Source organism: Saccharomycodes ludwigii, chromosome II (genome assembly GCF_020623625.1).
Source record: "Saccharomycodes ludwigii strain NBRC 1722 chromosome II, whole genome shotgun sequence".
NCBI lineage: Eukaryota > Fungi > Ascomycota > Saccharomycetes > Saccharomycodales > Saccharomycodaceae > Saccharomycodes > Saccharomycodes ludwigii.
The window spans coordinates 1,001,454-1,019,875 of record NC_060201.1 but is presented as its reverse complement, the minus strand read 5'-3'; the positions used below and the strand labels follow the sequence as shown (position 1 = coordinate 1,019,875).

The 18,422-nt window shown below is 32.7% G+C and overlaps 6 protein-coding genes across 6 annotated transcripts; 1 reads left to right on the top strand and 5 right to left on the bottom strand.

The window, feature by feature from the left end:
• Window positions 1-166: 166 nt before the first annotated feature.
• Window positions 167-5,220, bottom strand: SCDLUD_001724 (uncharacterized protein; the record flags this gene model as incomplete). The annotated part of the gene is made up of 2 exons (XM_046080536.1): window positions 167-1,281; window positions 1,539-5,220. The coding sequence occupies 2 exons, from the start codon at window positions 5,218-5,220 to the stop codon at window positions 167-169; spliced, it is 4,797 nt and encodes a 1,598-aa protein (XP_045935872.1).
• Window positions 5,221-5,607: 387 nt separating this feature from the next.
• On the bottom strand, window positions 5,608-10,347 carry ARO1 (pentafunctional protein ARO1p; the record flags this gene model as incomplete). Its single annotated transcript, XM_046080535.1, has 1 exon — window positions 5,608-10,347. One exon carries the CDS (start codon window positions 10,345-10,347, stop codon window positions 5,608-5,610), a length of 4,740 nt encoding a protein of 1,579 aa, XP_045935871.1.
• Window positions 10,348-10,889: 542 nt separating this feature from the next.
• Window positions 10,890-11,963, bottom strand: SWF1 (palmitoyltransferase SWF1; the record flags this gene model as incomplete). The annotated part of the gene is made up of 1 exon (XM_046081453.1): window positions 10,890-11,963. One exon carries the CDS (start codon window positions 11,961-11,963, stop codon window positions 10,890-10,892), a length of 1,074 nt encoding a protein of 357 aa, XP_045935870.1.
• A 580-nt stretch (window positions 11,964-12,543) lies between these two features.
• Window positions 12,544-12,930, bottom strand: MIM2 (Mim2p; the record flags this gene model as incomplete). Its single annotated transcript, XM_046076857.1, has 1 exon — window positions 12,544-12,930. The coding sequence occupies one exon, from the start codon at window positions 12,928-12,930 to the stop codon at window positions 12,544-12,546; it is 387 nt and encodes a 128-aa protein (XP_045935869.1).
• A 338-nt stretch (window positions 12,931-13,268) lies between these two features.
• On the bottom strand, window positions 13,269-16,181 carry SCDLUD_001720 (ferric reductase family protein; the record flags this gene model as incomplete). Its single annotated transcript, XM_046080534.1, has 1 exon — window positions 13,269-16,181. One exon carries the CDS (start codon window positions 16,179-16,181, stop codon window positions 13,269-13,271), a length of 2,913 nt encoding a protein of 970 aa, XP_045935868.1.
• An 854-nt stretch (window positions 16,182-17,035) lies between these two features.
• HRT3 (SCF ubiquitin ligase complex subunit HRT3) lies at window positions 17,036-18,106 on the top strand (the record flags this gene model as incomplete). Its single annotated transcript, XM_046080533.1, has 1 exon — window positions 17,036-18,106. The coding sequence occupies one exon, from the start codon at window positions 17,036-17,038 to the stop codon at window positions 18,104-18,106; it is 1,071 nt and encodes a 356-aa protein (XP_045935867.1).
• Between the last annotated feature and the right edge of the window lie 316 nt (window positions 18,107-18,422).

Here is an 18,422-nt window from a genome sequence, read left to right as displayed (position 1 = left end):
TCCTTCTTATGAAAAAAAAAAAAAAATTGTAATATGTCTGTGTTATTTTGTTGATTATATCGAGAAAGCATACACACATTTTTATTTAGTACGATTTTACTTTTTTTCTTATCAGAATACATACATATATATATGTATACGTAAAATTAAAAGTGTGTATATGTGTTTACATAGCAATTCTAGTGTTTTTTATTTGATCTTTCAATTTAAGGTCCCATTCATCTTCCATATTTTTAAAGTACTTCAAAACTTGGTCTTTTCCCGTTGGATCAATTTCTTGATTTTTCAAATATTCCCTACCGTTTCTAGTTGAAGCAGAGCCATACTTTATATCCTGTCTCTTTAATAAACTCTCATCAGCTAAAGCAACATATATCGGCGCATTAGCAGCAAGATAACCCGATATATTATGCCAAGAAGAACCCAGCCATCTTGCCACATAGAAAATAAATAACATACCAAAATAAGTAAATACATTCAAAAACTTGAAAAAAGATTTACTAATGAAAATGCCTGGTTGGACCAAATATTGTCTTATTCCTCTAGCTTTCAAATTTTCGTACGTAGCTAAATGCAATAAATCAACTAACCGCTTTGAACCTTCATACGATGCATCTGTTTTCAACAATTGCATGTCTTCTAAGTCCAAATATTTAGGATCGCTCATAAGACTGGAAATCCACACTATAACGGCATTCCCCTTTTCCAATTGTGGCAATAATTTTTGAATTAAATAATATGGACCAAATACATTTGCCTGAAAAACAGTTCCTAAACCATCATCTGTCTTAACACCAATTCTTTGGATTTTATAATGCGGATTTGTAACGCCCTCGATTGGGTCGCTTAGAATCTCTTTACAAGCACCAAGCCAAGAAATACCATCATAAACACCTTGCGCAGCATTAACAAAAAAATAATTGATCTCTTGGTATTTTTTATTTAATTCATAATACGCACTTAAAACTGAAACCATATCTGTGAAATCAACCAATAAATAATCAAATTGTAAGATCCCAGATCTTTCTAATTGAGAATGATATCTATTAATCATATTGATACATTCTCTAACTCTGGGAAGAGTCCGTGATGTAACAACAAGGGTCACATCTTCATGAAAATCAACTTTTTCTAAAAATCTGTAGGCAATATTAAGTCCCAGATTGCTATTAGTACCTGTAATAACTGCAACCTTTCCCATTTTTTTTTTTTCCCCCCTTTCTTTTCTCTTCTTTTTCCTTTCTTTTTTTTTCCTGCTTTTTCCCCTCCTTTCGAGTTTCACTTGCGATTGTTTGGTTAGAGTTAAATATCCTTTTAGGTTTAATTCGTTGGAAACGCTCTGAATTTTCTTTTTCAACTAAAGTTTAAAGCGGTAAGACACAGCCTACAAAAAAATTACATAAACATGGAATCCTGAAATGAGATTTGTTAAAAAAAAAAAAAAAAAAAAAAAGAAAAAAAAACGTCGTTTATAAAAAATTTTTTTATATATATTTTATAAAGCTATCATGCTACATCAAATAACTCCGAGCACATACATCCACAACCTGTTGGACATTCATGTGCAGTTTTCCACCACTTGTCGGAGCACTTTGCATGCATAACATGTTGACAGTTTCCACAAACAAATAGTCTTCTTTTGACATTAAGCATACAATAACCACAAGTATGTGGTATTTTATGTTGCTTATCACCATTTGAAGGTTTAATCCATTGCGATATGACACCTTTATGGATATCACCGTTTTCACTAGACTCTATAGAACGAAGATATGAGGAATCGGTGTTATGGTTTATATTGAATTTTAAAATTTTAACTCTATGTACAGGGAGGCCCCAAAAATATAGTAATTCTGCATATTGGTGTCTATAACTACGATATTTGGCTTCATCTTTTGAATCTAATAACAGAGGATATTTCTCTCCACTATCATTGTACCCGCCAAAATTAGAATGATCGTCAAAAATTTCGTTACCCAACACTTCCACCTTAAGGTCTGGAATCATAGTTTCGACTGGCTTTGAATATATTGTCGTAGAATCCAAATTAGTAAAGCCATTATTATTGTTATTATTATTATTGTTATTATTGTTATTATTGTTATTATTATTATTATTATTATTGTTATTATTATTATTATTATTATTGTTATTACCTGGATTATTTTTAATAGTAACATTGTTTTGGTGTGGCAATAAACTAATATTTCTACAGTTAAAATAATCCTCCGATTTTATTGAATGTGTTTCACCAAAATTTTTATATTGTCCCGGCGACAACGCTTGATTATTCATATTGCTATAAAAATAATATTCTTTTTCATATGATACAATACTTTCCACCATATCTGTTTCAGAGTTAAAACTATCATCTAATTCTTTGGTCATACAATTTGGCAAACCAGGAGTAACTAGTACACACGATAACATTGCTAGCATTTGTATGTTTTTAGTTTTTTCAAAATACTCCATTAAATTTTTAATGAATAGTTTCCCACCCCTACTATCAAAGGCCCAATCATGATGATTAAAAACATCACGCGAACTTGACACCAAAATATCTGACACAAGTTTCCATGCAGTGGCCACATCAGTATATCCATAATTTTCTGCTACTGTGGAATTGTATTTACATAAAACTTCAGGATCAGCACTCATTAGTCTGTAATCAGCCCCCAATTCCACTTTATCCGGTATTAAGTGTGAAAAATCGTATATCTTGACAAAGTTCTTTATTTTTAGAGATTCGTTAGTTTTCCCCGATTCACTATGATTGGATGCCAACACTGGAACCCGTAATGGAATAACTTGCAGTTTGGTTCTAATGCTAATATCATTGTTTAAAACATCGTCCCAGTCATCTTCGCTACTTTCCGAATCAGAATAGCTAGAACTGTATGCCGTTATAGGTGTGTTATCACCATCACCATTATCATCTTCATTACTGGAATTAACACTGTTACTAGTGCTATCATTACCAGTACTGATAGCATTATCAGCATTATCATTTCTACTATTTTCGTTCCTTTTTTCTAAACTTTCAATATAAGTTTTTGGTCTTGGACTAATAGGCTTTTCCTTATGACTTGTTTTACTTTTGGGCTTCTTAAAACGACGAACCCCTCCAGTACTAAACTTAATTAAATCATGTTCCACCTTATGTCTTTTTTCAGCCTTATTGGATTTCATGAAGAAACAAACTAATTGACCTTGTGGCGTCCAAACAGCACTACAACCTTTAGGTATTGGTGTACTGTCAAATGAATCATCCTTTGTTTTCAACATTGACCCAGAATTATCCAAAGTATCTGCACCATCGAAGAAAGCAGGCGGCTCATATTCGTTATTGTCATTGTTATCATCATCATCATCATCGTCGTCGTCGTCGTCGTCGTCTTCTTCACCATTATATTTAATGTTATCATGATCCTCAAAAAGATCCTTTGTATTTTGCTTTAACTCTTGAGAAACATCAATATCGTCATTTAAGAGTTGTTCATCCAAATCCAGTTTCCGTATAACATCAAAATCTAATAGCCCTTCATCCACTTGCTCCACCGAAGTTAAATCAATTTTTTCACCCATTAAATAGCGCAAACATGGTTCTAAACAATATTTACCACAGTCTGTATATTTTGAAGCTATTTTCTTCAAATTTTGATACATAACGTCCCTTGTAGATTCATTTATCTCTCTATTTTCTTCTATCTTAAATCTAGGAAAATGCAGCTTTGCTGGATAATTTTTAGGAAACTTGACTTCAATTCTCAAAAACACCATCTCATCTGGCGCGCTTTCATTCCATGGACCATTTAACGTTAGAATTAATTCACCGGTTGATACAGAAATCTTTTCAAACGATATTTTAGAAAACTTATGGCCCACAGTACTCACTTCTTCACCTAAATTTGTATAACCAGAAGCGATACCATAATTTTCTTTGTTCAAAATATTGCCATCTCCTTGATCATGGTTCATCCTGACACCGCTCAACCAAGTTAAATGATCTACGGCATTCCTATTGTTTTGATCTTTCTTTGTTATCTTGGTAACAAATAATTCCCTGGGGGTTTTAAACCAGTTATCTTTATCATTATCCCTGGTTTTTAATGGCTCTTTTCTATACGTTTGATAAGGGAAATCTATCAACTTATGATCCAGTCTTTCCTTTCTGGTGAATGATACCTTTTCATAAACAGATTCGGGTACAGACCATAATCTCAAATCCGAATCTTTAGACCATGTTATTAATTGAAACATCCTATCGTCCACAAATGTATCAGGCGAATGCCTTGATCTCCATAAAAAGTCTGTCACTCTATCTGTGTGACCCTTAAATGAATATATTTGTTGCAACTTGACGGTACTTTCTTCATTATTAAAACAATCATTATTCATCAAATACACACTATTATTGCCACCAATCATGGGTATTATACAGGATCCTTGGCCAAAGGGTAAATAACGTCCACGCCAAACAGGAAATTCTGTGTTGACCGTTTTTATGGGATTTTTAGTATCTTTACTGTAATTCCAGTATCTGACAGTGCAATCATTCGAGCTAGACATTATTTGTGTTTCATTAAACCTATTAAAGTCGATATTATTAACGCCACTCGTATGACCTTGTAATTTAACTAAGGGAGTGCAACCTTTACGCAAGTCCCATATACACACATAATCTGCGTGAGACGATGCTAATATATTTGAATTTTTGAAGTTCCATTTCACTTGAGAAGCACCAGCCCTCCAATCAGCTGTTTTATAATATGGTCTGGTAGGACTTCGCATGTCCCAAGCCAGTACAAACGTGTCTATGGAACAAGTAGCTAAAAGTTCAGGATGATCCGGGTGAAAGTTAATATCTGTAATTGCCCTTGAGTGACCGTGTAAAACATGTTCAATAGCATCTGCCGAACTTCTTGCTAAATTCCAAACCATTGCCTTTTGATTCGACGTAGAAACAACCCAATATGGCTTTGATTTATGTGGAGACCATTGAACATCAGAAACCTGCCACGAAGTAAGATGATGCAACAATCTTGGTGGTTGAAATGGATCATCTAGATCTACGATATATAAACCTTGCTTGCTGGCTAAAACAACATCCCTTCCAGAAGGATTGATTGAAACTGCGTTGACTCCTCCATCTACCCTCAATGATAAATTCTTTCCAAAAGTGATGGAATCAAAAGGATTGTCTTGAAGTGTATTATACATTTTAAAATCTTACTTGACTTTTATTTTATTACTTATATATATATATAGTAAGTAAAGTTATAGACTAGTATATTTTCGATTAAGAAAAAGGAGGAGAAAAAAAAAGAAAAGCAGTTTTTTGTAAACATAAAATGACTACTTTTTATCATTTAGAAATTAAAAAAAAAAAAAAAAAAAAAAAAAAAAAAAAAAAAAAATTTTTTTAAAAAACATTAATCTAAATGACAATCCAGAAACAACTTTAAGTACAGAGAAAACATGGTAATAAGGTTAAAGTCACCGCGATAACTAATCAAGTAAAAGAAAATTATGTAATAATATATACATATTAACAGAGATAAAGTCTAAACATACAAAATATAAACAAACTTCAATCAACTAGGCATTTCATTTCTTTGTAACTTCATCGAAAATGGCTTTAAAAGGTGGTTTGAAACCAGTCCATTGCTCGAATTGGGCTACACCTTGATAAACCAACATGGTACAACCTGGTATAACATTCCAATCATATTCCTCCTTAGCAAGTTTCATGATTGGAGTATAACTTGGTTTATAAGCAGCTTCTAACAATGTGGATTTAAACCCAACCTTACTATCGTCAGTCTTAGCTAACAATTTTTTTAACTTAGAAACCAAACTCTCATCTAAAGCTTTATCCGCTGGTACACAGCTCACTGCAACAGAAATTGGTTCTTTGATTTCTCCAATTTGAGAATCAGAATCAACAACTTCTATATGGAAATCCTCTGGGAAATCCTTTTTCAAATCATGTAATTTAGAAGAAGTTCTATTCACCATATAAATCTTTGAACATCCCGATTTTTTTAATGCATATACAGCTGCCCTTGAAGTACCACCTGCACCAACGATTAAACCGCACGTATCATTTGGCAACTTAATTGGAACACCATTATTGACCAGAGAATTGAAAATGCCCAACCAATCAGTGTTATCACCTTTGAACTTACCATGACCTAATGGAATCACCGTGTTTACGGCACCAATAGTTTTGGCAGCATCACTTAGTTCATCCATGTACTTCATAATATCCAATTTTAGGGGAATAGTAACAGCTAAACCGCCAACACTCTCATCGCTCAATAATTTTTGTTTAACTTTTTCAACATCATCAGTTTCAAATTTTTCAAACTTATATGGTAGACCCAAAATTTTATACCCTGTATTGTGTAAAATTGGAGACCTGGAATGACCAATAGGTTGACCAATTACAAAAAATTTCTTAGAGATTAAGTCACCGCCCAAGTTGTGATACATTTGGTTGATTTCAGCCAATGTTAATTGACCAGGGGCAGCAGAAGATGGTAATAATTTACTGGTAACCGGTGTCAAGATTGTGTTCAAAACTCTAGAAATCTTCCCTCTATCGGTCATGTTAATAAGAATTAATGGTTTAGTCGTATGTTTTAGTCTAAAGTCTTCCAATTGTAAGTTATCTTGGAAATGACATGCAGTCCCAACAAATTTAACAATGTCAACATCCATAGAGACTGCCTGGTTATATCTGTTCTCCCATTCGGAATGGGTCCAAGGGAAATTTGCAGCAAAATCATGGTGTGAACCAATAACCTTGGTAGTGGTTCCTTTATTATTCAACACATGATACTGTAGATCAATTGGCAACGTTAATTCTAAATCAATATATTCAACAGCGCTTTTCAATGCTACTGTGTATAAGTCATTGATAGCTTTGTAGTCTTCATCTGGAAACTTACCGCCTTGTTTCTTGGTTCTAATTGTGAAAATAATAGGCAACGAGTCAGTACACATTCTTAATAAAGTAATTTGCTTTTTAACAAAATCTGGAGAATAATCTTTCAAGTGATCAACTCTTAGCTCAACTGCGTCGCAACCATAAACAATTTCTTCCAATTCAGTTAAATGATTACTTAAATCAGCAAACGTTAAACAAACAAAGGCAGATCTCCTAGTAGGAATCTCAACTTTAACCTGTCTAGTTATTCTTTTGACAAAAAAATCAAAGTTCCTCCTTAATTCATTAAACTCAGTTTGGGTATCACAGTGATTAGCATAGAAAACATAATTACAACATTCTTCGTACCATTTTTCTCTCCTTTGCCAAACCTGTCCGATATCTTCGGAGTAGGCTGGTCTTGTTGGGTCCTTGTTTAAGAACTTAATAGTTTCCTCAATATCACGGTGTAAGTGCAAAACCAATCCATTTTCTTCAAAGGCAAATTTTTTCAAGTATTTTCTACTCTCAGCACTTTCTACAATGCCACCTCCAGTTGAAAAGACATAGCCTTTGTCACCATAGTTCGCAATTACATCTTCAAACAATGCAGCTTCCTTGGCGCGGAAATCTTCCCAACCATGAGTAGCGACAAATTCTTTAATAGTAACATCTTTTGGACAGTATCTTTTTTCAAATTCAACATCCAAATCCATCAATTTATAGTCTAACGCGTTAGCGCACCAATTAGAAACAGTGGTTTTCCCAGCAGCTCTCATACCAATTAGAACAACTGATGGATGCTTATCTGTGTTAGAAAGTTCAGAAAAGGTTATAGGTTCAGCACCATCCAATTGAGCACCTAGCTGACTGTGCAAAACATCCCACCAACCGGGCCAAGTTTTACCTGTGGTTCTTCTTTCTAAAATTCTTACTGGCTTGACAGGAGAACTTTGGACCATACCGGCCAACAAGGAAAAACTCATGGCAACACGATGATCGTCATAAGTACAAACTGATTGTGGAACTTGCAAATCAGTAATGGATGCAACAGCCTCAACTTTGATGCCGTCAGGCAATTCAGACGCTTTAACACCAAATTTTTTTAACTCATTGATCATGGCCAAAATCCTGTTACATTCTTTAACTCTTTGGTTAGCAATACCTTCAATAGTAGTTGTAGCACTATTACCATCGCCGGAATTATTGCTAGCAACGGCAGCAACAACGCACGCAGTTAAAAATGCATCAGTCATTGGTTCCATATCAACATATGGTAAAGGTTTCAACTCGCCAATTTTGGGACCGGTAACCGTAGTAGATGTTGCTGTTTGAGTAACAGTACAACCCATGGGTTTTAAAACATCTACAGCAAAGCTTGCATCTCCTTGTAAAGATTCACTACCAATATTTGGCACAGTGACAGTAGACCCAGTCATAGCTGCAAAAGCCAACGGATAGGTTGCGCTTGATGCGTCACTTTCGATAACGTATTCAGATGGATTGATATAGTGCCCCTTTGGAATATGGTAAGTGTAAGCTTCAGTGGTGGACTTCTCTACAGTTACACCAAATCTTTCCATCATTTTAATGGTCATGTCGATATATAACTGAGAAATCGGTTTACCACCAACTAAAGATAAGGTGACTGGATTTTCAGCATATGGCGCACACATTAAAATGGATGAAACATACTGAGAGGAGACAGTGGCAGCCAATTCAATTCTACCACCCTTGAAGATAGATTTAGAGGTGTTAATCTTTAAAGGCAACGAGCCTTTCTTTTTCATATATTCAATTTCAACACCATTAGATGACAAAGCATCAACCAATGGACCAATTGGTCTCTCTTGCATTCTAGCATTACCAGTTAAAATAACATAATCCTTGGAGGCAGACGCAGAAACCAAGGCAGCGACCGAAGTCAAAAATCTAGAGGCAGTCCCGGCATTACCCAAATAGATTGGTTCTTCAGCAGAAATAAAATCACCCCCTTTACCGTCAACAACCACCGTTTCGCCATTATTCTCCCATGTAATATTGGCACCTTTCAAGCTGGAAACAGCTTCTAACATATGCTTGGTATCATCAGAATGTAATAAATTCTTAATTCTACAAAGACCCTTACCTAAACAGGCTAATACCAAGGCTCTATTAGAAATAGATTTAGAACCAGGTGGTGTGATAGTAACAGGCTTGGTTGGTATGTTACTAAATGGGAAAACTAGAATTTCATCAGTTAAAACAACACGCAAGTCTTCATCGGAAACATAATGAGCAGAGGTACCATAGCATTTACCAATGGTTTCCAATAAAACAACTTTTTTCTTTGAACCATCATTTTTTTTATCAATGCTCATTTTCTTTAACAAGGTGTCCAACGGAGTCTTTTTGTGTAAAGTCAATTCTTTAAACCACTTTTCGTCAGGAGAAATTGGTAGTCCATAAGCTGCCAAAATTTTAGTTAAACGGGCCACCTGGGTTGGGCTTAAAATATTTAAATAACGTGATAATTCAGCTTCTTTGATCATACCAATAGAAACACATTCACCGTGTAATGCTTGTGGAGTCAAAATGGCTTCATAAGCATGACCAATTGAATGACCAAAATTCAATAAATTTCTTAGACCAAGTTCACGTTCATCAGAAGAAACAACCTCTGCTTTAACTTTGATACTTTCTAAAACCAACTTGAAAATATGATCCAAAATCAATTTTATATTGGTATAGAACCCCCCATTGGTCATTTTCTTTTGGTTGTTGACAACTTTTAAGAAACAATCTGCATTAGATTCCAAACGACTAAATTCGTCTGCATTCCAGATAGCAGCGGTTTTAATAACTTCACCAATCCCATTGATGAATTCTCTCTTTGGCAAGGTTTCTAACCATTTGATATCAACTAAGACAAATTGTGGTTGCCAAAACGAACCAACAAAGTTTTTACCCAAGGGAGTATCAACAGCAGTTTTACCACCGATTGAGGAATCAACCATAGCCAATAGAGACGTTGGTACTTGAACAACTCTAACCCCCCTCATAAAAGTACTGGCAACAAAACCAATCATATCACCTATAACACCACCACCAACAGCTATAATGACAGTGTCACGGGTACAACCTTTTGATAATAAGTAGTCTTCTATATCAGCTTTGGTTTCTCTAGTCTTGTTAGCTTCACCTGGCTTAACGACATAGGTTAATAATCTTTGTGATTCCGGATTCAATTGTTTGTGAAAATTACTTTTTAAATCATCTAGTAAGGGAACTTTTTCAACGTTGGAATCGTAGATCATAACGTAAGTTGATGATTTACAGTTGTTTAAAATTGTGTTGATTAGATGTGATGAAACATCATATCCAACATGAATAATTTCTTTGCCCAAGATCTTAACTTTGGCAATTTCAGTAGTCATTTTTGTTGTTGTTATTCAATTAAGTGTGTGTGTGTTTTTTTTTTATTACACTGTTAGTTTTTATTTTTCAATCAGTAGAAAATAAGTTGATGATAATAGTTACCATTCTTATAGTGAAAATAAAAATAAGAGCAAAGAAGGGGAAAAAAAAAAAAAAAAAAAAAAATTTTTTCCAGAAAGGGTTTTTGAATGCAGTTTTTAATATTAATTTTAAAGGGCATAAGAAATCCTGAATATTGAAATAAAATGAAGAGTCATCAAAAATGTTAGAAACACACACAAAAAAAAAAAAGTGGGTTGATGATAGAAACCATCGCAGAATACCACACAAATAAAATATTTTATCACGTGTGCATATTTACATCCAAAATAAAATAAAATAATAAAAAAAAAAAACACTTATCCGTTCGGTATTCGGAATCATAAGTAGATGTCCGTGTAATAAAAAAACAAAAAACAAAAAATAAAAGATATATCCCATCATCGCCTAAGCATAGCATTTGTTAACTGTTCTTGGAATTTAAAATTATTTGTACAAATCACTATCCCATAAATACTTTAAAATTCTTTGAAAACCCACCATAATCATAGATGTTAGTGATAAAAACGGGTGACTCTACATATTCATAATCTTGTCGGAATAACTTGTAAATCTTATCATCATATGAATTTAATGACAAAACATATACGCAATTTGTATTAACGTCTTGTGACTTATTAAAATTACTATTGCTATTTTTATTTGATAACTTTTCATAAATGTAATAATATCCGCCGTCACTAATTCGTTGAATTAATTGTTTATTTCTTATTAATTCATGAACATCAAACCATTTATCTGATTCATTGGTTGTCATACCATCCTTAATTAGCATTAGTTGGGTATATAAGAACCAGGTTAAAACGAGGGAAAATAATATGCATAAAATTATCAAACTAAATATATATTTTTTCACCAAATATCTATTACCTGAATAATTGTTGGTGCTATTAGTAATGACAAAGAACAATCTTAATCCACCATATGTTAAAATTAACCAATTGCTAAATACAAATGTTATAAAGTATTTGTAATTATCCCCACTAATACAGCATGCTAGCCAAATGCAATGGTGATCTTGGAAAGCAATACATTTATTACACACAGAACAATGCTTTGACCGTGCTGGCTTTACCTTCTTACATGTTTGACAATAAGTATTAGGATAATATAGAATGTTATCATATGGGAAAAAAAAGTTTTTAGGAGAATCAAGAGGTGTGGAATATGAACTTAATACACACTTGATACCAAATATTATCGGCAAAACAATTAAAATGGGAGCTAGGCCCCAAACTTCCCAAATTGGTTCATCTAAGTATAAACTTATTTTATAGAAATAGAGGTACCCAGCTAGATAAAAGTATATGGACAAATATAGCAAGGGTACTAACCCATATTTCCACCTGTAGCTGTCTGGATTTATTAAAAGTGGTCTGTATATTTTCTTATAATACCATTGAAAAGGCTGTATCCTTTGATATTTTGGACTAAATAAAAGTAATATTATTTGGACTATTATCAACGGTGCTATTAACTTCAAAAAAAATGGAAGTGAAAGTACCAATAAACGCATGAACGATAATGTTATATGGCACTCCAGTCAATAACCTATGCATATATATACTGCAATTTAAGTTTAACAGTATTCAAAAATAGTTGAACAAACAAGTTGATTGGAGGGAAGATAAGAAAATGATACATAATAAAATAAAATAAAAAAAAAAAAAAAAAAAAACAACTATTATTATCAATGATTTTATTTTATTTTTTTTTTTTTTTTTTTCACTGAGATATTTCATTTTTGTTACCGGAATTAAAAATCGTCGTTTTTGTCTAGGAAAAAAAAAATATATATATATTATACCGAGACTCTTATATTCCCTATGTCCGTAGTTTCACTTGCCTCTCCCCGCACTTGTAAACAAAACATTTATCACGTGATGTTTTTAGAAAATTCCCCTCCGTGTTCAACCATCTTTTTTCCCCACTATTCTTTATCACGCCATAAGCTATCGAGTGTCACAAGTATCTGGAACATCTAAAGCATTAAAAATGAGTTGGCAATTAATCTTATGTATACATTTATATATGCCGATAACTATCATTACATAACACTTGACATCCCATTATTTCTTTTACCTTTTCAAAAATAATTAATTCTTGCTATATAAGTATTCCATAAAAGATCTCCATATATTATGTGCACATCTCCTGCCCAAAAATTTACCTAGTAGCGGGAATATGACCCAATTCAAGGCTTCTGATAGCTGCTGTAAAGATTGTTCCCACTCTTCTTGTGCTTGTCTTAATAATATAGACTTATTATCGTTGTCATATTCCGTGTAGTCTTCTAATATGCTTGAAGAATATCCGCTATCATCGTCATCATCATCGTCATCGCCATCATCATCATCATCTTCTTCTTCGAGTATATTCACATTTTCATTATTTATTCCAGATTGTATGGCCTGCAGAATGTTTAGTTTTTCTATGTTAAAAGCTTCTGTAGCATTGTTTATAGCAGCAGATTCAGGATCCATTTTTTTTTTCTTTTTTCGTTTTTATTTTTTTTGTCGATATAAAAATATGAGAAAAAGGAAAGCAATAAAAGGAAAAGAATGCTTCGTATTTTCAGGAAATGCTCAGTCTTTATTTTGCCTTGTTCTATTTTTTTTTTTTTTCTTTTTTCTTTTTTTTTTCTTTTTTTTTCTTGGTTCTTTTCGCCAAGGGTACACGCTGTATAACTTTATACGAAATATATATTGTAGCTTAGCAATGATATACTCATCCAATTTTGCGATGCCATATACGGGTTAATTAGCGATGTTTTCACGTAGATACGCATCAAGATTGTATATAAGCCTTCTCCATCAATCTTTTACCAAGCTAACTCTTTTTCAAAATAATAAACTCTTTCTTTGTCTTTTCTCCAGGTAGATAATGTCTGTAAATAACCAGCTTTGACGTCTCTATTCATTAAAGATGGCCCACAAGATACTATAGCAACAGACCCTTCCAATATATCTACTTGCCTTAAAACTATTTCTGAGATACGTGGCTTATTACCAAAGTGAACGTATACATTTGGCACTAACTTGTCTAGTATTTCCTTTACTTGATCCATCTCAGGCGTAAAAACTTTTTCAACCTCCAAAAATTCTATCTTGTTATTACTAATAGTAGTATGTTTAATATCACTACCAAGCTCAATGCTATGCTGCTCCTCGCTGTTCACGGGAGATGCTACTTTAATAGTAGTATTTTCAACTAAGTGATTATTCAGCGCTATTAATATGTTACTTTCAACACCTAGAGAACTAGTGCTTTTGTGTATTGCATTGATTTCATAAGTTTCCGTACAGTTGTCACTACTCGCCAAGGTAGAAACAGCAGCTGCAGTTAATTTTTTCTCAGAAAGTTGACTACCATTTTGACGCGGTTTGACTCGTTGCTGTATTTCATAAAAGGCGGTTGTATAGTTATGTTCATCCTTTAATGCTGCACTTTCCCAATAATCAATATATCCACTGGGAACTAATGCTGTGCCTGACACTTCGTTTATTTTAACACTACTCAGAGCATCAAGGGGTCCAATAATCTGCTTATTATGAGGCGTTAAAATTCCAGATTCTAAAGTTTGGCAATATTTTATATCTTCATTATCTAGTCTGGTGACATAAATGTCTATTAGTACTAATTCTTGGCTGACATTTGCCAAAGCCATAATTTCATCTACACAAATCTCTAAATAGTGGATATGTGGTATGCACCATAAAACTCGAATCATTGGATCCATCTTGATGACCTGCTTATCAATATCGATATTATTTGGTACACTTACTTCTTTCGAACCTTCAACTCTAGTCTTTAATAATATATCAGACTTGTATTTTTTAGCCAAGTCCAATGCCAAGGTGTAAATTGCAGTAATTCCAAGACCACCTGCATAAAATAGCCCATTGTTATATGAGCCAAGAGCTAAACAAGAACCATATGGCCCCTCCACGAAAACTGGGATGTTCTTAATTTGTTTCGCGTTTTTCAAAATCAAATCACCCAATTTTCTAGTTACACCATTTCCCACCCTAATAAAGAATACCAATTTATCTGATAATTCTTCCTTTGAAGGCTCAACAACCATAAATGGATGTGATTCCCAAAAAATGGTAGGCTCTAAAAAATAAAGAAACACGTAACATCCTGGGTACGGTCTCCACCATCCAGAATGTGAAATAATTATTTTAATTGAGTGCACATTTGTGGGATTATCATGATCCATAACTGCTTCACATTCTGCCCACAATAAACCGCCCGAATATATAATCTTCGTTATTCTAACAAGATAATCAGTTATCCAAATAAAAACTGCAAAATACCAAAATGCCAGCCATCCTAAAGCAATGATATGATAATAGGTTCCCATAAAAAATGCCATAGATAAAATCCCATGTAAGATTTTAAATAATTCATAACTGTAGTTTCTAATAAACTTGGAGGATAATAAAAGTATGAAAGCCCCAGATGCACACGAAATATTGGCAGGGTTCCATTTAAAAAAAAAACCTTTGTCTTTATGATTGCTATTTTCTGATGCAAACAACAGATAACAAGTGCCATGTATACAGATGATGACAAATACAATGCGTGAAATATATTTATGAAAGATGCCAAATGTTTTGGAATTCCATCCTGTGGGGATAGCTAAGATATTATTTCTCCCAGCAGTTAAACATATTAGGGGATATTGGGTTATCGCAATAATACCAGATCTATCTGCAATAAACAAGTACCTCAATGCTCTACTTCCATTTTTATAAATAATATTTGCTTCAACAGAAACGTACATAGAACAAATAAAAATCGCCATTAATATAAAGTAACCCAAAATAATGACTGATTCGATCCTTGTGGGGACCATTACTGAAATGATATTTTTAAAAATTACGTTCTTATTATAGTTATTGTTAACAATATTTTTTTTATGACCTTCCAATTCTCTATTGCTTGTAAACGAAGCACTATTGATATTAATATCATGCTCAGTTTTACTTTCATTGGGAGCAATCGCTTTGTGTTCAAAAAACTGTAGTTCAATTAGGTATTTTCTCAGCCATCTAAACAACTTAATCCTATTCATTCGAAAAAGTAAGCGGGGGAAAGTCCATTTAATTATATTAATGGCTAGGCCAATAAAGACCAAAATACCCCAATAAAGTAGCATCATTATTCCCATATGTTTACTAAGTTGTTTATTGTGTAATATGCTTTGAACAACTTGTAATGCTAGTTGATATTCAGTTGTATTAATGTATATTGGATGTTGCAATTGGAATTCCTCAACCTCCATTCCCTTTATATCTGGATTTTCTAACTGGTACTTAGTAATTTCATCTAAATAGACATTATAATCAGCATTTTGAGCTTCCATGGTTTTGAAATCAGATTGTCTTTCCTTGAAAATTTGAACTATTTGATCAAATTGTAAATCCACATTGGCTTGATTTTTACAGACATCAATTAAATAGTTATAAGCTTTAGTAACATCTTCTGAATTCCGAGCTCCATAATCTATACAGTTTAAAACTGAAAGCATATAAACTTCATTTGTACAGAGACATTTTTGATGTAAATCTGGAACTGGGCAATCAAATGGGTATTTTTCTAGATTGTTTGAGTACAAATAGAAACATGATACACCAATGGCACTACTAAGGTCCTTAGCTTGTGTTACTTTTGGATACACAATAAAGACAAGGTTAAAAATTAAAAACCATATTTGTAAGTTATTCATTTTCGTTTTGATCGTGATAAATGTTTTCAACATTAACCTTATATTTGAGAAGGGGGAAGTAAAAAAAAAAAAATAAAATAATAAAATAAAACCCTATTTATGATTTCCATGTCGTATATTTATAAGAGTTGAATCAAGTGACTCATAATATACAATCAACCAATCAAACTGTCAAGTTTTAAAACTATAATCAGATTAATCGGTAACACATTCAATTATTAATTATTAAAACATTATAACCGAGCATAAAATTGTATGGATTAATTTTACTATTTATATTCCATATATAAATCAGGTTTTGTCTTTTTTTTTTTTTTTTTTTTTTTTTTTTTTTTTTTTTTTTTTGTGTCATTTACTCCTACCATTGAAAATTACTTATATAAATTTATGCATATGCTAGTTTTGATACAATGGGCTCTAATAAACAAAAAAAAAGCTTTATTCTTGTTTAGTTACAGAACTGACTTCTGTTTAATTGTACGTAATACATCGGGTATTTAAGCTTTATTTGGATTGATATTGAAATATATGATTTTACAAGAACAGAAGAGGAATTTTTTTGTCTCTTTTCCTTTTTCAATCTTATTTGGAATGAAATCACAATGGAATGGAATAACGCTTTAAATCCGAACTATTCCGTTCATGGACATCTGGACTATACGCGTATATCCCTTTTTATTTTGGGTAAGTAACAAATATAACAACATTAAATATACTTATCAAGTATTTTTATTTATGGATAGGCCAACAAAATGGTAGAAATAAATTAAAAACGAGGTTATTACTATACCATTTCAATCTTAGGTATTTAATCGATAAGAATAGAAAAGAGGGGAGAGGAGAAAAATGGAAAAATGAACACAATCCACAATATTAATAATAACACATCAGCTTTACAGTTATGGGAAAATGGTATTTCCAAGGAAACTACTGGGTCTATGATGGACGCTATTAGGTTTTATAGACAAGCATTAAAATTGAACCCCAATATTGAAAAAGTATATAGAGAAAAAATTCGAACCGAATATGAAATTGAAAAAAAATTTAAAGACAATTTGACCCTAACATCTGATCAAAATGCTTTGGTAGCGGGTGAAGAGACCGATCAAATAGAGGAAAATACAACTAAGGATGCAATAGTACCTTGTTTTATATTAGATATGTTACCACCAGAGATATTATCGCAAATAATAGGAGAAGTGATTAAATTATCTTCGGAATCATGGGTTAATTTATCATTGTCGTGTCACATGTTCAATAAATTATGTTTTTCCCATAAATATGCAACATTTAGTTTTTTGGTGGCTAGTCAAATAATATACAAAAAGCAAGTTTATAGCTATGATATTTTTCATACTTTATCACCTATTGAACAAGTAGAATTTAACAAGGTGTTGAATGAACAGTACACTGATAATTATTATAGGATGTTACAAGATAGACCATTTATTAAGTTTGAAGGGGTATATATTAGTGTGAATAATTATTTAAGATATGGTGCCATACCTGAAGGATCGTCATCTTTATTAAATCCAATTCATATGATCACATATTATAGATACTTGAGATTTTACCCGGATGGCACGTGCCTAAGGTTAGTTTCCCCGATTGAGCCTTCTGTAATGACTATTAACAATTTACATAAGACGGAAGATTCTTCTTCTATTTTTAAAGATTTGGCAGTTTGTAAATGGTCTATAAATACAGAAATGTCTGATATGGTGACTATAATAAGATACACTAAGAAGTATACCTTTGTTGAAAAGTTGAGAATCAGAAACCAAGGATTAAAAATCCATCATAAATTGAAGTGGATTGAATCGTTTGCATTAGATACCACAAGCGGTGAAAAATCAGTTTTTAACTTAAAGACTGAGAAACCATTTTTCTTTTCCAGGGTCAGATCGTACGTTTCCGGTGGGTAGTGACAATACCGAAATAGACCGAATAGGATTATTTTTCCGTTTGCTTTTAAGAAGCGTATACATAGCTGCTTTTTTTATTTTCATGTGCAATGCATGTGATAAAAAAAAAATATAAGAAAAAATTTAGCAAATAAATAAATAAATAAATAGATAAATAAATAAATAAATAAACTGCTCGATCAAGATTTCTGTAATCTGATATTATCTTCGGTTCTTCGCAGCTGTGATAATTAATAGTTTTTTCAAAACTGTTCTATACATTAATAACCTACAACTAAAAGTATATTTGCAAGTGTAAGGTCAAAGGTAAAAAAAA